The 21,179-nt window shown below is 45.6% G+C and overlaps 1 protein-coding gene and 1 long non-coding RNA gene across 2 annotated transcripts in view; one reads left to right on the forward strand and one right to left on the reverse strand.

The window, feature by feature from the left end:
* Positions 1 to 518: 518 nt before the first annotated feature.
* LOC135370932 (uncharacterized) lies at positions 519 to 1,809 on the reverse strand. Its single transcript, XR_010415473.1, has 2 exons — positions 1,656 to 1,809; positions 519 to 1,225 (listed from the first exon to the last, which is right to left on the reverse strand). It is a non-coding gene; the product is annotated as an uncharacterized LOC135370932 (long non-coding RNA).
* The window catches only part of LOC135370930 (bicaudal D-related protein homolog), a 44,814-nt gene continuing 25,245 nt past the window's right edge, over positions 1,611 to 21,179 (forward strand). Inside the window, exon 1 of the mRNA XM_064604859.1 lies at positions 1,611 to 2,222. Within this exon, the coding sequence (XP_064460929.1) occupies positions 1,986 to 2,222 (237 nt within the window). The 5' untranslated portion in view covers positions 1,611 to 1,985. The remainder of the gene's footprint in view (positions 2,223 to 21,179) is intronic.

A 21,179-nucleotide genomic window follows, 5' to 3' on the forward strand; every position in this document is an offset into this window, starting at 1 on the left:
GTCGGCACAGTTCTCTGTGAAATCGGCCCAGGACGCACTACTCCCCCGCGCGTTAGCGTCATGTTGCAAGCGTGGCCGACTATGGCAAGCAGATTCGCTACTACAACCAACACCTTCAGTGTCGATGTTTGTGGACAATAAGAGCTGTATACGCCCCTTCATTCATTGTTTCATTGCCCTTACAACTCGATCTGCTTCTGCTGAAAATACGGCGACAGCTATACGGTTGCAGGTAAAATGAACCATACCTATCAGCTGTTTTCTCCGTTTATAGGTCTGTGGACGCATTTTTTCTTTTTGTTCTTTTCTTTCTTTTTTTTTTGTGTGTGTGTGGGCGACAGTAAAATTTTGAAGTCGGAAAGTTTTGATATTGTTATTGGAGGTTCCTCCGATTCCTCAGGATCAGGATCAGGATCCCTTATCCCTTTTGAATCAGGGCAGAGCTCGTGTAAGAGCTTCACAGGCGTAGAGACAGGAAAAGTCTTTGAAAAAAAGAAGAAAGAAACACTACAATATCGTCAACTTTCTCTCGACGCTTTTTTGCCAGGCTTACAGGTGGCGCTTTGTCTGCTCTATGCTCGGTGTCGAGTAGTCGCTGCCAAAGCCCAATAGCGAGAACATTGGTTCCGGTTTCGGTCTTGTTTGTTCCAGTGTCGGACAAGAGAATAGTATGTGTCGGAGGTCCTTGTCTTCCCCGGTGTTGCAGATGGCGCATTCCGCGCTGTCAGTGTGGAACAATTCTTGTATTCGCCGTCTAGTTAATAGGGATCCAGTCCGGGCTTGAAAAAGGAGTCCGCTTCTGTGGTCGCTCCTGTAGAACGTTTCTGGTGCTCGCTGACCTTTGTTTCCACTGTAGAAGTACATGCTCTTCTTTTTACCCGTTGCGGTTCACCACCTTTCTTCTTCTACCTTGTTAATTTCTTTGGCGATTATCCTTGCCCACTCTGTTTCGCTTTTGGCTTTCTGTCTTGTCGTTCCCTTGCTGTACATCCGGTCTATTTCGTTGATTCTTTTGATCCATGAGGTTCTAGTGCGTATGTACCGGATGTGGCGGAACATTCGTCCTATGTAGCTATCGTCACGACTGTGTTCTCTCGTCCCCAGATGGCGCCCAGTCCCTAGCACCGTAGTAGTACTAGAAGCAATAGTAGTCATGTCCTATCCATTTTGAGTCAGGGCGGGCTATGCTCGACTTCCGGTAGAAGGTTGGCCATAGCCTCCGGGACTAATAAAATACAAGAAAGAAGAAAAAAAAATACGCACTCATAAATTACACAAGAAATACCCGAAGGGGAAAAAATCTAGTTAAAATGTTTGTTGTTTCTTCACGATTTGTGCTTCCTCCACCGTTAGTTAGTTCGTTAGTTCCAGTACCTAAACCCTTTTAAGACAGGGTGCATGGGCGCTTATATCAAGCGCCAAGCGCCTCAGGAGTAACTTCGCTGTCGCCACTCCATTCCATGCGAGTGAGAGAGAGCACCTCTCCCCTTTCGACTCAGGGCAGGGCAGACGTCTAAGCATCACAGGTTCCTCTTCTCTAGATGGCGCCAGCTGCCCTACGCCGCTTACAGAGGTCTGTCTCTCTTTTTCTCGGGAGGGAGATTTTTGATTGGCTTTGGGCATGCTACGACAAAATGACGTTGCATGGAACTTACCTGGCTAGGCGGGAGAACCATTATTTGTCGGCTGCGTCCAGGTGGCTTGAAATCGGCGCCAAAGGCACATGCTGCTGCTGTCAAAGGCAGCGGGACGGCCGTTCTGCTAACCGGCCGCAAATGCAACATGGCCCTTGGCTGTGCACTAGCTCTGTCTGTTGTGTCGTTGTCATTCTCGTATCGTCGACAGCCGCTGATTATTAGATAAGTGAGCAGATTCACACGTACTATCGGACCGGCTATAATTTTTTTGAAGCTCGTTTTTTTCAGTGCATCGATCGTGTTTTGCCTGTGAAGTCGTGTCTGTGATGTGTGTTGTGTCAAGTAGGAATGCATCCCAGTGCATCTAGTCACTCCCCTGTACTGGGCGAACTTGAGGATTACCTGCACGAGATACGAGGTCGCGACGTAGAATCACGAGATACGGATGATGTCTACACGCAATTGGCGCAGAAAGAGAAAGACCTCCTTCTGGCAGCGGAGATTGGCAAGGAACTTCTGGAACGGAACTCCGACCTGAGCCGGCAGAATGAGAGGCTTACAGAAGAATACTCAAGGAAGCTCGAGGTGAGAGTCACTCTTTACGTGGTAGTTGACACTATATAGGCAGTTGCCAAGCGACACCCAGAGATTCCGCAGGTCATTGCGCCTCTTGCCCCCGACTGGTTATCCCAGGGAGTTCCGTTATGAATGAGGATCGTGCTTATATAGATGCCCCTCAAATTTTGGCAGCGCCCAGGGTTATTCTTGTCTTCGAAGAGTGCCTTGGAGCGGAGTTCCCAGGTGCCTAAGTGATCTGAGGAATAATGGGCACAGGCACCTATCTACACGCATTTCCCAGGCTTGCTCTTGTCATAGATCGCGGAAGATTTTATGCGCACAGACAAAAAAATAAAAATAAAGAAAAAGAAGGGTATGAAGAGGCATCTCCATGCCGTCGAGGAGGAGTTCACAATACCCCAGACAAGGTGAAAGTGTGGAGTGCGGAATCAAGGTATACCCTTAGCAAGATGTAGCATTTCTTTGAACAGGCATTGATTCTTATGTACGTTCTTTATATCGATTTTTGGGGGGATTCGTTATACGTTGTTATTGTTATATGACAATCAGCTCAGGTTGCCTTTGTCTTCCTCGAAAGGTACCTTCACGGGCGTGCTTTCCATCTAACTTCTGGTATTACGTGCTTTTCATCGTTGCAGCAGCACTGCCGTAGCATTGCCGTATTTTGAAGCATTCTTATATTTAAATGTCTCGTGTAATTTAGCCTTTTCGAGCTATTCACCCAAATTTACGTTCTGCGTGGTAACATATGTAATAAAAAAATATCCTTTTAGTACACCGTGGCCTTCACTAACCATATGGTGCCATAGGAAGAGGGGAACCGTGTGGGGGAAGTCCCGCCATTTGCGAGGTAACGACGTTGCGGAGAATATGCTATAATTTAACGGAAGAGAGTGATCGCTATATCCGGACCTCCAATCTCCCTCGTCCCAGAAAGCCGTTATACACCGAAAGTATTGTGACGCCGATTTGACCACGCCCGTTATGGGAAACGTTTATTTTTTTTTGCTCTTCACTCTAACGTGTTCTCGTTGTGTTTTCACAATGCTTATTGCCTTTCTCCTGTGTGCAGGTCAATTTGCGAGCGCCGTTGCTTGCGAACGTAACCTATCGCACTAAACGCAAAACACTAACGAAGTATAGAACTGGTGAACCCAAGGGTATATAAGTTACCTGTGTACATAGCTTTCTTTTCTTTAATTTTTTTTGCCAGACATGTCTTTTCTTTTGCCACTTTCATACAGAGCGGGCGGTCACACACACACACAAAAGAAAAAAAAAGTGCCGAGTTTCCAGAACGGATCCTGTCCCGTTCTCAATGAAAATACCTGGGGTCTATCGGCCAGCTGCGTTGTGCCGGATATCCGGTGCTATTTAGGGGACCCATACGCGGGGACGTGCGGGGATATGTAGAATGTAGAACCGTACGGCAGACACAAAGGTTTAATACCGTTCACGCTCTGCTTATGCTTGAATGACATCGAAGAACCACGCACACCCATTACACAGAAGAGATGGCGTTCGTTAATGTTTTTTACACGTGTTAATACGCTGATTTTGGTAATTAGCGATACAAATGCCACCGTTACACCGGAAATTCAATGTCATTGGTTTGCTGCAGGAAGGGGACCATATAACGACATTACACGAACATGACATCCGGCTCATTCGCTGTTTGTTTTTGCACGAATTACCCACTGACGCTGGCAGGGGTGCAGCGGAAAGCGGCAACGTCAAACAGTAGTAACAACACTAAACTAAAACTAAAGATTAAAGAACGGCGATGAATGGGAATCTTTCGAGGAGGGTAACGAGAAGTCTGCTGACGTCACGTTATGTAAACGTTGGGGTGTGGAAATCTGGGAATTCTGAAGCTGCATTTCAAACGGCTATGCGGTAGAGGTGAAGAAGTTTCGGAATTTTGATTGTCGATATCTAGAACAGATTATTGTTATACATCCATTAAAATAGCGATTAAAAGCAAAAATAATATATCGATATATATCATCACCCGCGAGAAACCAATCGATATCAATCGATGTATGTCGGCATTTTATCGGTATACATATCGATCCTGCTCCGAAGGAGAATGATTTTCGTCCGGAACGCTGACGGTAGTTGTGTGATGTTCTGTACCGCCTTAGCATCGTGCAATTAACTAATCAGTAATCACCCTGTATTTCCGCTCCGGACACATCTTCATTTGTCTTGTATCGATATTTGTCGGTATGAAATCTGCGAGAAAAACATCGACATTTCATCGATACTCTGATACTCCGATAGCCTCGATTGGGATAAAAATATCGGCAATATCGACACAACGTTCCATGCTTACTATGCAACCAGTTATATGAAACCGAAAGTACGTGTGGCGCCCAGTTTCAGCTCCGCTTTTCGATGGGAGCAAATTAAAACTCCTCCGCCTGCTAGACAGCACCAGTTTGTTTGTTTATGTTTATGTTTGTTGTGGAAGAGCTGTAAAGTTTCCTCAAAGGTCCTGGACTTCGAACTGAAAAAAAAAAAAAAAAAAAGAACGATGCGACAGCACCAGAGGACACGTGTTTCGCCGTGTTTGCGGCTCGTCAGCCCTGGGTAGCTGCGCATCGTTCGGGATTGGCAAACCAGGGGTCACTCAGCGAGCGATATACACCTGGGAGGGTGACTGAGCACTCCTCAATGCCACAGTGCAAGCCAGTGAATTATAAAGTGAAGTAAAAATTATAAAGTGAATTATAAAATTTCCCCCTCTTTATATATATATATATATTTGGGCTATGGTCAGAATGTAGTGAAAACGGGATTGCAAAAAAAGTTCTAAAACGACACGTTGTTGATTACGTTGATTATGTTCATTACGACACGTTGGACGTTAAAGTGCAAAAATATCAATCAACCAATCGAAGATGCCGTTACTTTGACAGCGACCCAAAAGAACCGACATTCATCCATTGCGTCGTTCATGAGTTATGATCGATAGAAAAAAACGCAATTTCCGCTTTCCCTCTCCCTCACCTTCCCAAGAAGCCTAACAACGCGGAGGGGCCTTTCATTGGTCTCCTCAAACCGTCCCCCGCGATGATTGGACAAACCGTTTCAGGAGAGCCAATGCGAGCCCGCTTCGCATTGCCGGCCATTTTGAGAAGGAGAGGGGGAGGGAAAGCGGAAATTGCGTTTCTTCCTATCGATCATAAATCACGAACGACACGGGTGAATCCCTTTTGTGTGAGTCTCGAGGTAACTGCATCTTTTATTCAGGAGGAGAAATGTTTGCACTTTGGTGCCCCTTTAACGCGCAGCCTTTATTAGGACTTTTTTTTGTTTGTTTTTTGTGTGCATCTTTGAGACACGCGAAGCCCCCAAAAAATCCTGGAAATTGTGAATTCCTCCGTACTATCGTCGTTTTGCTCTCTGCGTATGAGTTATGCAGTCGTGCGCGCGGCGCACAAAAGAAAACTGGGCTTCAATTAGGTGAGGAACGAGGTCTCGTCTTTTCAGTTCTGCAGTGTTGTCGAGGGGCCACTGCCGCTCTTTTTTTTTTTCTCTCATCTTTCTTCGTTCGCTGGAGCGTCTTTACATTGGACAACAATAGCGCTTTATATTTGTTCGCCTTATGTGTGTCTCTTCAAATAAAACGGAGCTCTTCTTTGGACCGGCTCTCGCTGCCGAGGTCAGTCTGGGCGCTCAATCTGTGTGGAGAGGATCCCGGAAGCGCCGTGGACGCCCCGCAATGATAATCCGCAATCATCCGTTATCGCTGATAACTCCGTCGGCCGTTAGCAGCAGCTCCTGAGGTACGGACTGAAAAGCGAGTCATGATGGCAGTGGCCCGACGCACCGAAAGAAACTTTTGTGGGCAAGGGAAATTCACGAAGAGCAACTTTATCCTTACAGCTGGATGATAGGTCGTTTCATTTCGCACGAAAATTCGCGCGTGTGTCTGCCGGTTCCTTTGAAAAGTGTCCATTCGGGTTTTATCGCGGTGCTTCGCGTCGTTAAAATGGAAACTAAAACGGGGAAAGGAGTCAAGGCATCATATTTTCTGGTCATCGTGTTCGTGAGGTTGTCGTCAACAGGAACAGGTCGCTCACCGCGCAAGGAGATGTCCTGACACCGCTTACTAAAGTACGCGAACCAACCGTTTTCACGTGTGAGCGCCAACGTGGGACTGTGAGAGCAAAATTAAAATTAGAAAATGAGCCGCACCAGTGATTTACCCCCCCCCCCCCCGCCCCAATGTTTGGCAACATCCCTGCCTTTCTTTCACGTGCACACCCTAAGGGGGGGGGTGTTTTATTTCTGCTTTAGCATAAAGCTGTCTGAACGTAAATGCAATTACGTCCCCCCCCCCCCCCCTTGTTTGCGGTTCTGGATAAACCGCTGCTCCAGGAGTTAAATGACCTCTCCCTGTTTGTAAACAAATGACGTCATAGTGTTCGAGAGCGCCACCAATTTGGTAGAGTTGAACTACGCTCGAAGCTAGGGGCGAACAAGCTGGCGCAAGAAAGCCACGATCTTGAGGGCATTACGACGGTCCCTGAAAGGCACGCGACCTTCGGTCCTACATTTCTTTCAATAGGATGCAGCGAACAAGTGCCCATTCGTGGAACCCAGCCCTGCCCTTCCGTTTTGTTTCCGATTTGTTTCGGTTTCAATCTGTCTACCAACGTCATGATGACGTTTTTCGGGTAGAAGTCTATATTTTACTCCTTTTTCTTCCTTCGAGCGTATATACGTGCAATAACCTGCACAAACACACTCGCATCCAGGGCATATATTAACGCTCGCATTAACCGACACCTGCACAGTAATGACAACACGCATAGAAGAGTGCCCACGCTGGCGTATGTGGCTCCCCACACGCACTCGCAACGGGGCAATCTAATTTCTCAGCTGCGCGCGCTGACCATTGCTTTCTGTGACCCGTATTGTGTGCCGTAATGGGAGGTCTTGCGCAAAACCATCTGGGAAAAGACGGATCGTTCTTTCCTCGGATGGTTATAACGCGCAAGGTTGTTCTGGTCAGCCGAACCCCATCGCAAGAAATGGAACGAACACGTTGCCCGCTCGCTCCGTTGCGCGCTCGCACGCTTAAATATGATTGCGTGCTTAACTTGGCCCGACTATTCGGCGCCAATTTTTCGGCACTCGGTCTCTCTTCGGGGAAGTGTCTCGGAAGGCTCATTAAAAAGAGTGTTCCCAATTTTGCAATTTCGCATAACGCGGATCGGTGGCTTATCTAAAATCACGAACTGGAAGGCAGAAAAATTGGGAATCATTACGTTGTAATAGCTTTATTTTGCCGACATGTATCTAGTGCTGAAATAACAAGCCCCCCCCCCCCCCCGCCCTCTCTTGTAGGGGATCAGAGAAAAGAAAGGGAGATGATTGTCGCCAAACATTTCGTGGGGGGGGGGGGGAGCGTATAGGGGGAGAGGGGAGTATGAATAAATCATTGGCTATATTGCGTGCAGGTATGTGCAGTGCAGTTTCATAAGGAAAAACGCAGCATAGATTTCTGAAAATGAAAACGTGCCCTGTATATTATGCAAAAACAGTAATACGTGTCCGTTTTATAGTTCCGGCTTCGATCCCCATTGTTCTGAGAGCCTCGCGTGTCATATTTTAACGAAAGTGCTTCCAGACACGCGCGCATGAGTCTCCAGTCTATTTTCGCTCCAAGTAGGACACGAACGAGGGCGTGTTTCACGACGTTAAACTGCACTGCGTGCTTCCAAATTCATAACTGAACAGGACCCGATCAGTAAATGACGTATTTTCGAGACATCACCCCCCTCACCCCCGTCTTACTTCTGTCTGCCACGGAAACATGCAACAGCATCAAGTGAAAAACCAAAGAAACAAAAACAGGATCGCTTCACGCGGCGTGACGTAGCAATTAAGTGCACCTATCACGACCGTGCCTCGGGAGCCGTGGTTACGGATCACGTGCTATGGATAAAAGCCACATGCGAGCCACTTGTAGCCATAGAAAGCCTCTGTTTGAAATCATCTGCTGCAATTGGGTGACATCCACGTGCGAAAGGCCACGCGCGAAGGAGTGAGAGGAGGCATTAAGCAAGCCTGAAAGAAATAAAGAAAAAAAAGACAAGATACAAGCCACCTTTAGCCACACAGTATCCAATTGTAGCTTTATGCGTTAAATCACCACGATGTCCACCTTGCGGAGGAACCAGGCCTTCTGTTGGCTTGACGTCGCCGCAACTCAACTGTGACGTCGTTCGGGAAAGCCGTCAAACATTTGCTTTGAAGCGAAAATACGCGAGGCCACCTAAATATTTGCTTTTGCTATTTTTTGCTATTTTTGCTCATATTTGCTAATGTTTGCTTTTACCAGGCTGCAGTAAGTGTCGCGTCGTAGCCACTTATAGGTAGCCACTTTTCTAGAAATTCATTCGACATCACATCGTTGAGGGCCTTATTCACAGCCCACCACATCAATACCATATAGCCCATCAACGCCGTATCCCGTAACATCAACATCACAACCCATCATCGATAAGTACGAAAGTAAGTTAGCTACATAACATAAATACAACCATATTGTTACACAATTGTTGTTAACACATATGGTTATACAAAAGCTGTTGTCTCTGTGCTTCTGTCACTATAACTTCAATTCAATCAGTTTTGTGTACTGTACAGCTCCCGTCAAAGTTAATAATAACACTGGGGAAAAAAATTGGTCTTGTTCCCGAGCGCGACTACAGCAACCCTTAGGACTATGAGGAAATCTTAATTGAACAAAATTATTCTGTTAGTTTAAACGCAAGGATTTTGTTCACTAATATTCCTCCAGTTTCCCCAGGGTGGTGGTTATAACGCTGGGAAATGAGCCATATTTTTTTCCAGTGTTGTTATTAACTTTGACGTGAGGTGTACATAATAACTTGCCACGCACCTTCCTCTTACTCCTCTTATTGTATAACAAGTTATACAATATTCTTTCACCTAGTCTGCATCTTTCCATATAGTCTCCGAATATGATTACCTACGTTGTTTAGTTCTGTATTTGTTTTCTTCAATTGTTTATTTTTGCTGTGCCTCTACCTGTTTTGCTGTCGTCTAGATTACTTTGTTGTTCTGTTGCTCTCTTGTCTCGCATCATATCATCATCAACAACAACAACTTTATTTTTAAGATGATGAATGGGGAGTTTCATCGTCACACCATATCGAATTTTATGCTGTGTATTGTATATAAAACCATTGTTATTATTATTATTTAGCTGAGGGGGGGGGGGCACCAACAAGCAGCCTATAGACCACCGTGCCTTTGCGAAACAGTTTCCTGTCTTGCGCCTCGTTTAGGTTTTACAGCGTGCACCTTTCTTGTGAGCGTACCATTGTACGTGGAGCATTGGCGTGACTCGTCTTTGAATAGGCCTTCGTTTTGGAGCCCGAAATTTACGTGCGGTCGTCTCACGCGGGCTCTTCCGGTATGCGAGTTCGTTTCCTCAATTCTACGTTACACGTGCTGCAAAAGGTTCGTACAAGGCGTCCAGAGAGCTTTTTTGACCACGCGAGCGAAGAAACGAGAAAGTAGAGTGTGATAGAATAGGGTGCGTTAGAATAAGGGACCCAAAACGCAATAATGCGCGTCTTACAGAATAGTTGGGACTGTAGAAGTTCGGTTCAAAATAGTAGGGTTTTCACGCAGAGCGGTATCCGCTTGAAGTGCCATGAAGTACTTGAAGTACTCGCTTACAGCGCCGCTAAGCCGAGTGGTTAACAACCGAAACTTACAAAAGAAATGAATACATAAAACGCAAGCGTCTTTCGAAAGCATATTGCGTCGTTAGTAGTAAAAATAACTGGTATCGTAAAACAAAACATTTACTCCTTGCTATTGTCAATGTCTTCGGCAGTTTGCAGACGACAGAGTCACGCGAATGCAGACGATACACTTGCCGGCCGCGAAAGCGACGGTAAGCCTGCTTTAGGACCCCACGCTGTTTGCGAAAAATAGCGTGCACACCAAAAACTCGAGGCGCGGTTTGGGTACTGAGCATGCGCAATGGCGGCGACGCTACTTGTTCGGGACTTTGGGACACCAAAGCAACGCCACGTACGTGGTGGTGTCGTTATCACCGAGCTGATTGCCTGTCTGACATGACTGTGTATTTCATTAGGAGCCGTGACAACATTTGCCTCCAAGCTTTTCCTCTCAAAGCGATCGTTTTTTATGTATTTGTTCGAGTAACACTTTCAAAGAACCTTAGCTGTGACGATGAACGGGAGGTCGTAGCCATCGAAAACAAAATAGGCGTGTGAGGCTTGTCAGGTACTTTTAACGTATGGCATCAGCCCGTTATAAATGCCTGGGAACTGACTGACAGGTGCTCATCCCAATCCCTGAGTGATTGAAAGCATCCCATCAGTTGCAAAACGACTCCTGGCAACAAAGCAAAAGAAAAAAAAAAAGAAAGAAAGAAAATGCAAGTCATCGTGTCTATGACACAAGGATGCGGATCACGACCCATATTTTTCACGGACATTTTTGACTGTTGTGATGAGGAAGCTGCTCCATGGTGGCCACAGACGATGTGTGTGTGTGTGGGGGGGGGGGGGGGATTCTGCTGTGACCCGTTTCGTCACAGCGCCGTTTGACCGTGCATGATGATTTCTGAACATGTTGTTGAAGTGGCCCCCGCTCACCTAACCGAAGGTGCAATGAACCGGAACGCGGGGCTATACGTTCACGCGGAAGCAAACACGTGTAAGTAATAACGGATATTAGTCGAGGTGAGAAGTACTGCGGTAGCTCACGTGCTAGGAAAGAAAAGATGAAACAAGGAAAACTGGTTGGGTCCTAGTGCACGTCACGTTTTAATTTGTGGAAATAAATTGGCGTTATGCAGGTCAGAGCCATCACGAGGGAGGGTAGCGCCTTCCCTTAAACGACTTGTCCAGGCATCCAAAACCCGTGTATCTTGAGTAGCATATCTCTTTACGAGGCAATCGGGCATCCTCCTTGATTTTCCTTTTTTCGAGAATATGAATTTCGCCTTACACAGAAGTCCCCGAAGCTCACCAGGTTGCGCAAAAGAGAGTCGAATTTTCAATGTAGGATTTAAAATAGAATCTTACTAGTTCACTTTTCACCGCTTCACCTTTTCCATTTTTTTCAGCTATAATATTTCCGCACAGCTTCGAAGTACGGAACGTTTATGCGACGGAATAAATTATCAGCCATGCGTGTCAGTACGTATACACAATACATCAGTAGCGGTAGTATATGTATCATGTAGTATGTGCTTAGCTAACCATGGAGGACACATATGTAACTCAATGTATAATTTTTTTTTTTTTCCCTGGCTATTGTACAATATTAAGATAGTGCTTCTGGGGGGGAGGCTAGCTGGGGTCACGTCAAATTGTCCCAAGAGGAAGATGACATCAGGACGGCTCTAATGCCAATATTATAAACATGTCCAATGAACAACAGCGTATACATACCCGTTGCAAAGGGGCACCGTTTCGTCACTGACGGAATGGAGATTGCAGGACAGCATTATGATGATGTATATATGATATTATGATGATAAGTTATTATGTTGCTGGTTATGATGATAAGTATATCCACATAGTGCTATGCTATACACTGCAGAGGAAGTGGCGTTTCTTCACATGTACGACTCCGCGATGGTATATAGAATGCACGGAAGACAGGTTGTGCTCACCCGACTCCGTGCCGGACTTCCTGCATCGCTCTTGGGCCAAGGTCAGGGGCACCTATACCGGCAAATGAGTTTCGCAAGACTGCAAGAAAAACCTTAATTCCAATCGCTGCAGGTAATGGCGTGTGTGGTAACCCGTCCACGTAAGCTGTTTGGATGAATTTTGCTGCGTGGCGGGTTTACCTTGTGTAATGACCTTTATTATAGTATCTGTTCAGCAATGAGCTTCTTAAAGCCGAAATAAAACGCGATTAAATTCACCTAATATACCGTCGCTTTTCTTTCGCGTTTCGCAAGCGGTAGATTCCTCTGGTCGTCTGTTCCGCACATGCCAACCGAAATTCGGTCGAGAGTAATTGTACTCTACCTTGTCTTGCGACGATTTTTCTTTTTCTTTCGGCTGTTTGATTAATGTAAGCAAACGACAACAGGTGAAACGGACACAGCATTGACGAAACGAGCCACTCATTAGCAAAGTGGGTTATGTCGTAACCGTGTTCTCAGACAAAGCTTGAGAAAGAAACACAAAGGAAAAAAGAAAAGAGAGAGGTTAGCTTTCGTCTGCTTTATTCGGCGACATCGGAGGCTGTTCACTGTGAGTTCCGTTCATTCTACCTTCGTCACGAAACCGGAACAATGCGTTGCTTTGCTGTTTTCGTTTTTTTTTTCTGCTTGTTTTTCAGCCTTGTAAACAGCGTCGCGGGACTTTGACCCTACGGTGGACGGAATGACAGGTACCTCAGCCCCGCCTGTCATTGACCCCAATTAAAGGGATCAATATGCAGGAAACAATTTCTCATTGTGTTACAACCCAGGAGTTGTCTTGCAAACTTCCCCCCTTTGTGTATAATACTGCGAGGACTGAGGCGTGCGGTATACGTGAAATGACGTCATTTCCGCTTCGCGAGACTCGGCCGCGCAACGGTATCTGGAGTTCGCCCCAAGGCAAAAACTTGCCACGCAACACGAGATAATGCTTGTTCTTCTTCATAATGCCAAGCACGGGGTGTGTGTTGCAAAGAATCGAGGGGTGGGGGTATATTACAGTTTCATTAACATTATAACAGCCTTATGAATCATTGCTGACAAGCTTAAATCGCAAAGGCACCCCTGCAGGGGGTGCACAGAAGATGCGGGGGGGGGGGGTCGCCAAACATGGGGGGGGGCTTTGGGATATCACTGTCTCCAACAGTATATCAAATCACGGATAGGTAGAAACGGGCAATGTCGTTTTCTTACGCAGTGAACTACGCAGTGAACTACGCAGTGCTCTACGTGGGTGTACTGGAGTAGCGAGTCCGATTTAGTCGTGGCTAAAAAGAAGAAAAACTCTACTTTTGTAAAGTAAGAAAAAAAGTAGTCAAAAAAAGTCATAATGTTGCCACGTTTTGTTGTTCTTGTACCATACTCGTGAGAACGGACGATTGAAACTTAAAAGCACGTCCCGATATGGTGCGTCGTGCTCTCGTTCACGTCCCCGCAAATGAATGCATAGACAAAGAAAACTGGAACGTGGCTTTATCGCGTCTGTGTCTCGTCAAGAGTGGCTATACTCGATACATCTTCAGGGATATATAGGCAGGTAGCTTCAAGATATTTTCAGTAAACATGCGTGTATTTGGTGGAGCATCGTACTTTTTTGTTGTTGTTGTTGTTAAAACCGATGAAACTGGTCTTTACTTCCCTCCCCCGATCTGCAATGCCGTCCCTTAAAAACCGCCCGAAACCCCCCGAAAACGAATATACGCGCGAAAGTGTAAATTCTGCCACTAATATTTCAGCACAGTCGCTCGACATCTCGTGTACCTCTGAAATCTGAGATGCGATCTTTTCTTCTTCTTCTTCTCCTTCTTCTTCTTTTCACCTGAAAATCTGCCTTTCCCACGCAATATCGCCGCATTTTACTCTACATTGCAGCGGCTGAAATAGATCCCGAGTAGAGTTTTTTTTCCCTACGATCACCGAGATGAAAAAACATGAAACTCGAAAACATAAGGGTCTCCATGTATAGATAAGTGTCACTATCACTATTCGAAAGTCGCACTGCTCTCTATGTTCATCTTGTCTACGCACAACGTTATACATTAACGCTATGAACTCCTGGGTAATAATGCTGCTACTGGGTAACGCGCGGAACGTCCAGTGGAAACAGTACATGACTAGTATATAGGACCGTGGTGTTCGTTGTTTGGGGTCACCAAATGTACAGCAACATAACTAATAATAATAATTGGGGGTTTACGTCGCGAGACAACTGAGTGTACAGCAACACCATCTCCTCTACATTTGTCTGACCTTTTAGGGTTAAATGCCTTTCCTGGATTCCGGGGGTGGGGGGAAATCCGGTGCTACTGACACTATCGGGTGGTAGAATTTTTTTTTTTTTTTTCCTGTCCAGCAACGGCCCCATGTTACAGGTGCATATACTACTGGTCAAACGTGCGTTCCTATAGCGAAAGCAACGTCACGGGTGCGTGTCACGCCGAGACTGGGAGGTGCCCGGGTTCGAATCCCGGTGCCGGCTGTGCTGTCTGGGGTTTTCCCTAGGTTTTCCTCGGACGCTTTCAGACATATGTCGGCAGGCTTCCCTTATAGAAGTCTGCCCAGGAGGCACATTCCCCCAGGGCGTCAGTCGTGATATTACCCACCTCCGTGAGGCCGACACCGGCTAGCCTTTTCACCACCACCACCACCACCACCGCACACCACATGTTGTAACATCAAGTGAAACACCTCATATCCCATCGTCACGCATGTAGCTGTTGTTGTTTGTAACATCAAATGTGTCTCGCGTAGCTTATTGTTGCACTCAAATAATATTTACATCAGACACGCGTACAGGTTGCTACTATATAGATAAGTTTACGTGAGACGCGATTGGAATTGAAGGAGACGTCAGGCTCAACCCGAGAAAGCCTCACCCGACATGTATGCCGAGGTGTGGTATTGAACATTTATTATGGGTGCGCCGAACAAAGTCTGCACTGCACGCTGTCGATTGCTTCGACTTTACACCTCGAGGGCACGCTGCTGCTCAATGCACAGCAAAAGTGGAGCATGCTTTGTTCGAAGGAATGCCGCATGCTTCAATGCAGCATTTCGAGACGGCCATTCTCCAGTTGTCGAAATGGTTTGTAAACGTTAACGAGTGCTTGTCTGAATGTGTATTCGAAGCACAACGTTGCGAGAAGTCGTTGCGTTAATAGTCATGCCACGTCGGTAATATCCTAGCCTTTTATTGCTCCTTAACCTATAGGTTAACAAAGACGCTATATTTTTTTAAAGAAAACACACGTGCGAAGAATACATAGAAGTTGTTGTTCCAGTTCTCCCTAATCAGGTATGAAGTACGAGACTGCATGTGAGATTGGCGGTGAGGGAGCGCGGGTTGCTCTTGCGGTATTCGTCTACTCTCCTTGCTACTTAGCGAAGACAAATTCGTTCCCTTGAAAACGTAGCTTTGAACGTTCTCAACTGTATACTCTAAGAGGGAGATAGTAAGTAACAAAGACGGTTAAGAGCATCAACTGTTTACTATATACATTAAAAACAAGACAGTAGGCTGCACTTCTTCAGGTTTGAGGACCTGTTAACAGGTCCTCAAACCTGAAGAAGTGCAGCCTACTGCACGAAAGTCTTGTTTTTAATGTATATAGTAAACAGTTGATGCTCTTAACCTTCTTTGTTATTTTTGATTCTGCATCGCCGGAAACTTGTACATTGTTTTTCTTCACGTTCTACGAGGGAGATAGTAAAGTGGAGAGTAGCTTCTTGTCTGCTAGACTGCAAGTACCGTATTTTCCGGTGTATAACGCGCACTCCTGTATAACGCGCACCCCTAAAAATGTGCCGAATTTGAAAAATGTTCGATGTATAACGCGCACCGCAATGGTGCTACAAGCTTCTGTACTAGATAATAAACCAAAGCGGTGCATCATATGCTATATTTGAAACACATTTAGTCAAAATCGTTAAACTCCGATGCAACAGCGTCGATGTCATAGTATACGTCAGTGTCCTCTCTGCTTTCCGTTTCGTGTCCCTTCTCAATCACGCCATTCTTCTAAAATGAATTCAAGATTATTGACCGTTTATGAAGTCCAGTGTCCTTTCGCCAGTTTTGTCAAGTGACCCTAAGAGATATTGGAGAGAGCCACGGCACACACTGGAAGTGGCTAGAATTTGTACGTCACTGACTTGAAAAGGAACTGCGCAGGAAAATGTTTCCGTGTATAATGCGCACCGTTAGATAACGCCCAAGACCTCTTCAGAGCAGTTTTTTATTGTATAACGCGCGCGTTATATACACCGGAGAATACGGTACCCCCAATTTTAATTCCCTGACTCTTCATTGACTCCTCATCACAGCAAATAGTCCCTGAAGTTCGCGTGAACTATCGTACGTTTAGTCCCGAAAGGGGCTAATGGTCGTTACAACGGCTCTGTAGTTCCCAAAGGGGCACTAAAAGTACGCATTTTTTTCTTAGGTTGTAGAACCAGAAAATAGACAGCAGGTTAACTGTTTCTCCGTGAAAACTCGTGCACACACGATCGAAGGATTCAGTTGCAAACAATAAAGTTACCGCTATACACCTGTATCCCTGAAGGACATGCTCAACGAGAGGAAATCCGCATACTGATTTCCCCCTAGCGAAAAAGACTGTCTCCCGTCGATTTCCACCTTTCGAAAGAATAACACTGAAAAGAAAAGAGTAGAAATAACAAAACAAAACAAAAGAAAATAAAAGGAGTTTCTTGGCTCATGCACAAAGGAAGCTTTGCTACACAGTACGTAAGCTGTGATCCTTGACCCGCTCGCAACCTTCGTTGCCTTTTAAAATTATTTACATGTTCTTCTCTCCCCAGCTTACATTCATCGCAGCAGCGCTTGACAGCGTCTATAGGCATTGTATAGCGTGCATAACGACGTCGCGGAAGCACGCATTTTTCGTGCGTTCATACGAGCGACATCCCCCAAGGGATATTCTGGTGGAAGAAGAAAAAACTGCTCACGCCGCCGCGTTTTGTGTTGAGCATTCGCACGGCAACGGAATATCGGAAGCGATGCATTCCGTACATAGCAGACGACAGGGCCGATGGTGTCGTCTGCTAGGAAGTATCCTGTGGCGGAGCCGCAGTTAAAAGAGCAGAAAAAGACATGACGTTGCGTTCACGCTCATGTGGCAGCAGAAAGCTATGATGCTTTCCTTTCGCATCTTCCGCTGATGTATTCTGGGGAATATCGCTAGTAAAGTTGAAGGCTGAACAGTCGGCGTGCTGGCCATGTTCTGTCCCTCCGTAACGCTGCACGCATATCATCCTTGCAGTTGGGTGTTGAGTGACGCCCTTGTGCACAGCTGTTTATTTATTTATTTATTTATTCATTCCCTCAAGGCTGTGAGGCAAGGCACGCTGTTGAGCTTGCAGCAGATGTAAGAGGAGAAGGCTGTAATTGTTTACTGCTACACATTCGCTGAGTTCGTGGATGCCAGTGGCGGTCTTCAAGCCGTCTGAGCAGGATCTCAGTTCGATCCTGCTCCAATGTGTCCGTGTAGCAGCGCCGGATCCGCATTGAGTTCGACGAGCATTGGCTCAATGCGGATCGAAAGTGCCCGTGCGACAGCGGTATAACATGTATTGGAATATACATCCCCGGAACGTCGTTGTCTGTTTGTGTGCTGGTGTATTTGCATCCTGTTCCGAGCTGCCAAGTTCACACGTCATCATCCAAAGGTCGTTGCATTGTCTGGACGCGGTATCATCCTATTCTATTACGGCGCTGTCGTGACTCGTGACGTCACATTGTATGTATATGTGACATGATATGGAAAGCCAAGGTTTCAGTGTAGAAGGATAGAAAATCCAGCGTGTACGTTCAATCATCATCATCATCATCATCATCATCATCATCATCCAGCGTGTACCGGCAAGGAAATATGAAGGGAAGTGCCTAGAGGTTCGAAATATCGGCGGCTCCCGTCCTGAGGCACTTCCCTTCATACAAGGCTTCACTGTACAGTATTTCATACTGTACAGTCTCACTCCGCTATTGTCATTGATAATCCTCTTAACAACTTCCGTTATATCGGCAGTAACTGCGTTGCCGCGTGCTTCTGTGATTGCTTCTCGACTACTTGAGGAAAGTGTGCGGTTTATAAATAATTCGGCGCTTCTGGCAGTGATACATTTGTGTGTGCACCTTCTTCACGCCCGACATTAAAACTGACTTTTGCCAGACCCAGCTGGGGATTTCGCTCGTGTATATACCCCCTGTCATGTAATCCTGTTTGTACTGTACAAAAGTGATCGATGCGTAACCTCCAAACGCGTGTCTGAGAATATAGTTTTGTTTTTCTGCTTTCACGCGCAACAGGGATTCTAAATAGTATTTAGCCCATTGACCTCCGTGTTTTCTCCTCCCTTTTGCTGATGTGGTTGACTGCATCATGTGCGAATGATTCCACTACACGCCATGCTGTTGAGGGAAGAGTAATAACTTTCTCTACGTGTCGTAGATAGTGAGATATAAACCGTTGAACAGACCTCCGCACTGAGCTGCAGCATCAGAGTAGCGAGAAGCACGGCCGTTCCCATTGGTTCTCGTAAAGCACGTGATCGCTCTCGCGGCCGCCCCATTGGTGTACATCCCTCTATTACCCTCTTCGCTGTAAAAGTTGAAATGCACCGTCACATCCATGTAAAAAGTATTTTACATATATTCGGACTAACTAGATGGAGAACAAGGACAAGGAGAACATAACGTAGGGACCGACGAACATATAAATATTGCGTGACGTCCCGTTGGCCTTCCATCCTTTTGCGTCATCCTGGCTGTCATTATTGATTTCATGCATCTCCCCTCCCGACGTCTGGCCCTACAGGCTTTCTACAGAAGCGCGAAATGCGAATCAATGCGTGGAATTGCCGATGAAGTCCAGTGATTGGCTGCTGCCGTCACGTGAATGTGGGAATCGATGCACTCATTGGCGTAGCGACCTTGGTTGCCAGGTGACTGCGCGACTGCCGAACAAAACAATAGAGCGTGTGCAGAATATATGGTTGATTCCGGTTTCAATGTGTACCTTTACACGACACGATGCTTGTCGGCACATTCTGTGGTTTAGGACCACTTTGCGTAAACATCGTTACGATAAATCGCTACATTATCCCGAATAAATTATGAAATTGTCCGCGCGTTTCTTTCTAGAAATGAAAGTATGATCAACAGTGTGACTGCGCATATAGAGCACGCTTGATCTTGTGGGAACTGGTTCATGAGGGCGGCCAAGGTCGCCCTAAAGCAGAGGGTGATTGCGAAATGACCATTCTTCTTTTCTTACTGACCGACGGACGGCTAATGCGATAAGGCATTGTTCCTGTCAAGCGAAATGTTGTCTTTGTACCGCAGAGAACAAGTGGTCGTTCATAAGGAAGCCGCCCGTTCTTGCTATGCCAGTTACCAAACGCTAAACGTGTAATGTTATTGTGACGTTAATGGGAACCACAGCGTGTACCATGCCATCATACCGTTATCACTCTGAAGTGAGTTGTACAGGTGCTGCGTTTTGCGCTGTAGTGGTATAAGTGTGTAATAATGGGGCTCTTCTTGCGATTGTTCTGACGTTCACTTTTCTCTTATTTATTCGGACCTATTTGTTTTTTTGTTTTTTTTTAAATTTACATGACATACATTACACACGTTCGTGAACCTGGAGCAGACACGCACGGACAGGAGGACAGCACACCTACAGCTCTTTTTTTTCTCATGTACCAACTGACCCAATCAGCTATATTAAGTAATGATACATACATACATTTGTTATCTTATTTACATACATTTATAGGAGATACTACAGATAGACGTACTTTATAATAATGCTGCACCCTAATAATGGGAACAGAACAGCACGACTCCACTCCAGTGTCTCCACTTTTTCTTTTTCCAATCAATCAGTCAATCGATCACAGTGGAAGTATAGAAGAAAAGAGACAAAGTTAAACACACATTTACAACGCATGGCACGGTGTGAAGGCACACTCAAATTCAACGACCACATTCGCATTGAATATAAAAGTAGAATTCATGTACGCTGGTGTATATAGACACAAGACAAATGAGTGACGGGTTTTGTCTTGTGTGTCCTGCTTCCAAGGAAATGTCTTAGTTGGATATGATGTTTAATAGACGATTTTAAAAAGATGCGCGCCCCACCGAGCGCGTGGCGCAAAGCAGTATGGGAACTTTGAGGGACACTGCTCTGTCGTCTGCTTCGCTTATAGTTTACCCCGGTCGTCGCTGCTGCTGCTGCTGCTGCTGACACCGGGAATGTTGTTGTTGTTGTTCTTCTACCTCTGCCTCTGGCCATGATCCTTTGCGTGCCTTGCGTGTAAAAAGGTCTATTACAGTAGCAGGTTATTGCAAACGGTCGTCGGGGCAGCATCGCTCGTGATGTTGTTTCCGGGAAGATTTTTCCCAAAAAAGTAGCAGAAGCAGGTGGGCAGGCTTTCGCTTTGGGGAGGGAAAGAGCCTCAGAGGTCGAGTGACTATCCTATGTAAATACAGTCGACCTTCGATATATGAACGGTTGATGTTCACGAAAAAAAAAACGTTAATAAATCGAGAGACTCAAAGTAAATCAAGGTTTGGAATCGCGAAGGGGAAGTGTCCTGTATCCGTAGAAATAATAAGGATCGTATATAAGAAATCATAAGATAAATCATATCTCGTAGAAATATAAATCCTTATGATTTCTATGCCTGTTCTCAGAGGGCATCGTTCATAAAGCGAGAGAACTCGTAAAACAGAGAGGGTTCATAATTCGAGGTTTTGTATACTGTATAAATGGCAATTTTAGCGAGGACTTAATTTTCGGAAGCTTCTTGAAAGTATGTATAGGGACATGCTTCCCGGCGACGCCAGTGCAACTTGTAGGTATCTTGAAAAGTTGAAATATCGCACACAAAATACTGTGTTCTACACTGCCTACGTTTGCTAGTATTTTCCTCAGTACCTTTTCCGAAAGGTATTTAAACCCTATTTAATATTTTTTAAATACTAGTATCGTTTGCTCAATACTCTAATTATTTTTCGTTTGTCTTTGTTTTTATACCATGCTGGCTCTTCAAAGAACCCGGTTGGAAACTTATACGCATTTCGGCCGTGACAGCGTAAAACTTCGAATCAAGTGATTCGAATAAAGCTCTATCGTTATAACGAGGACATACTGTAAATACCTCCCTCCTTCTTCCGCACACAAAGTATAGGT

This window comes from Ornithodoros turicata, chromosome 10 (assembly GCF_037126465.1).
Source record: "Ornithodoros turicata isolate Travis chromosome 10, ASM3712646v1, whole genome shotgun sequence".
In the NCBI taxonomy this organism is placed as follows: Eukaryota; Metazoa; Arthropoda; class Arachnida; order Ixodida; family Argasidae; genus Ornithodoros; species Ornithodoros turicata.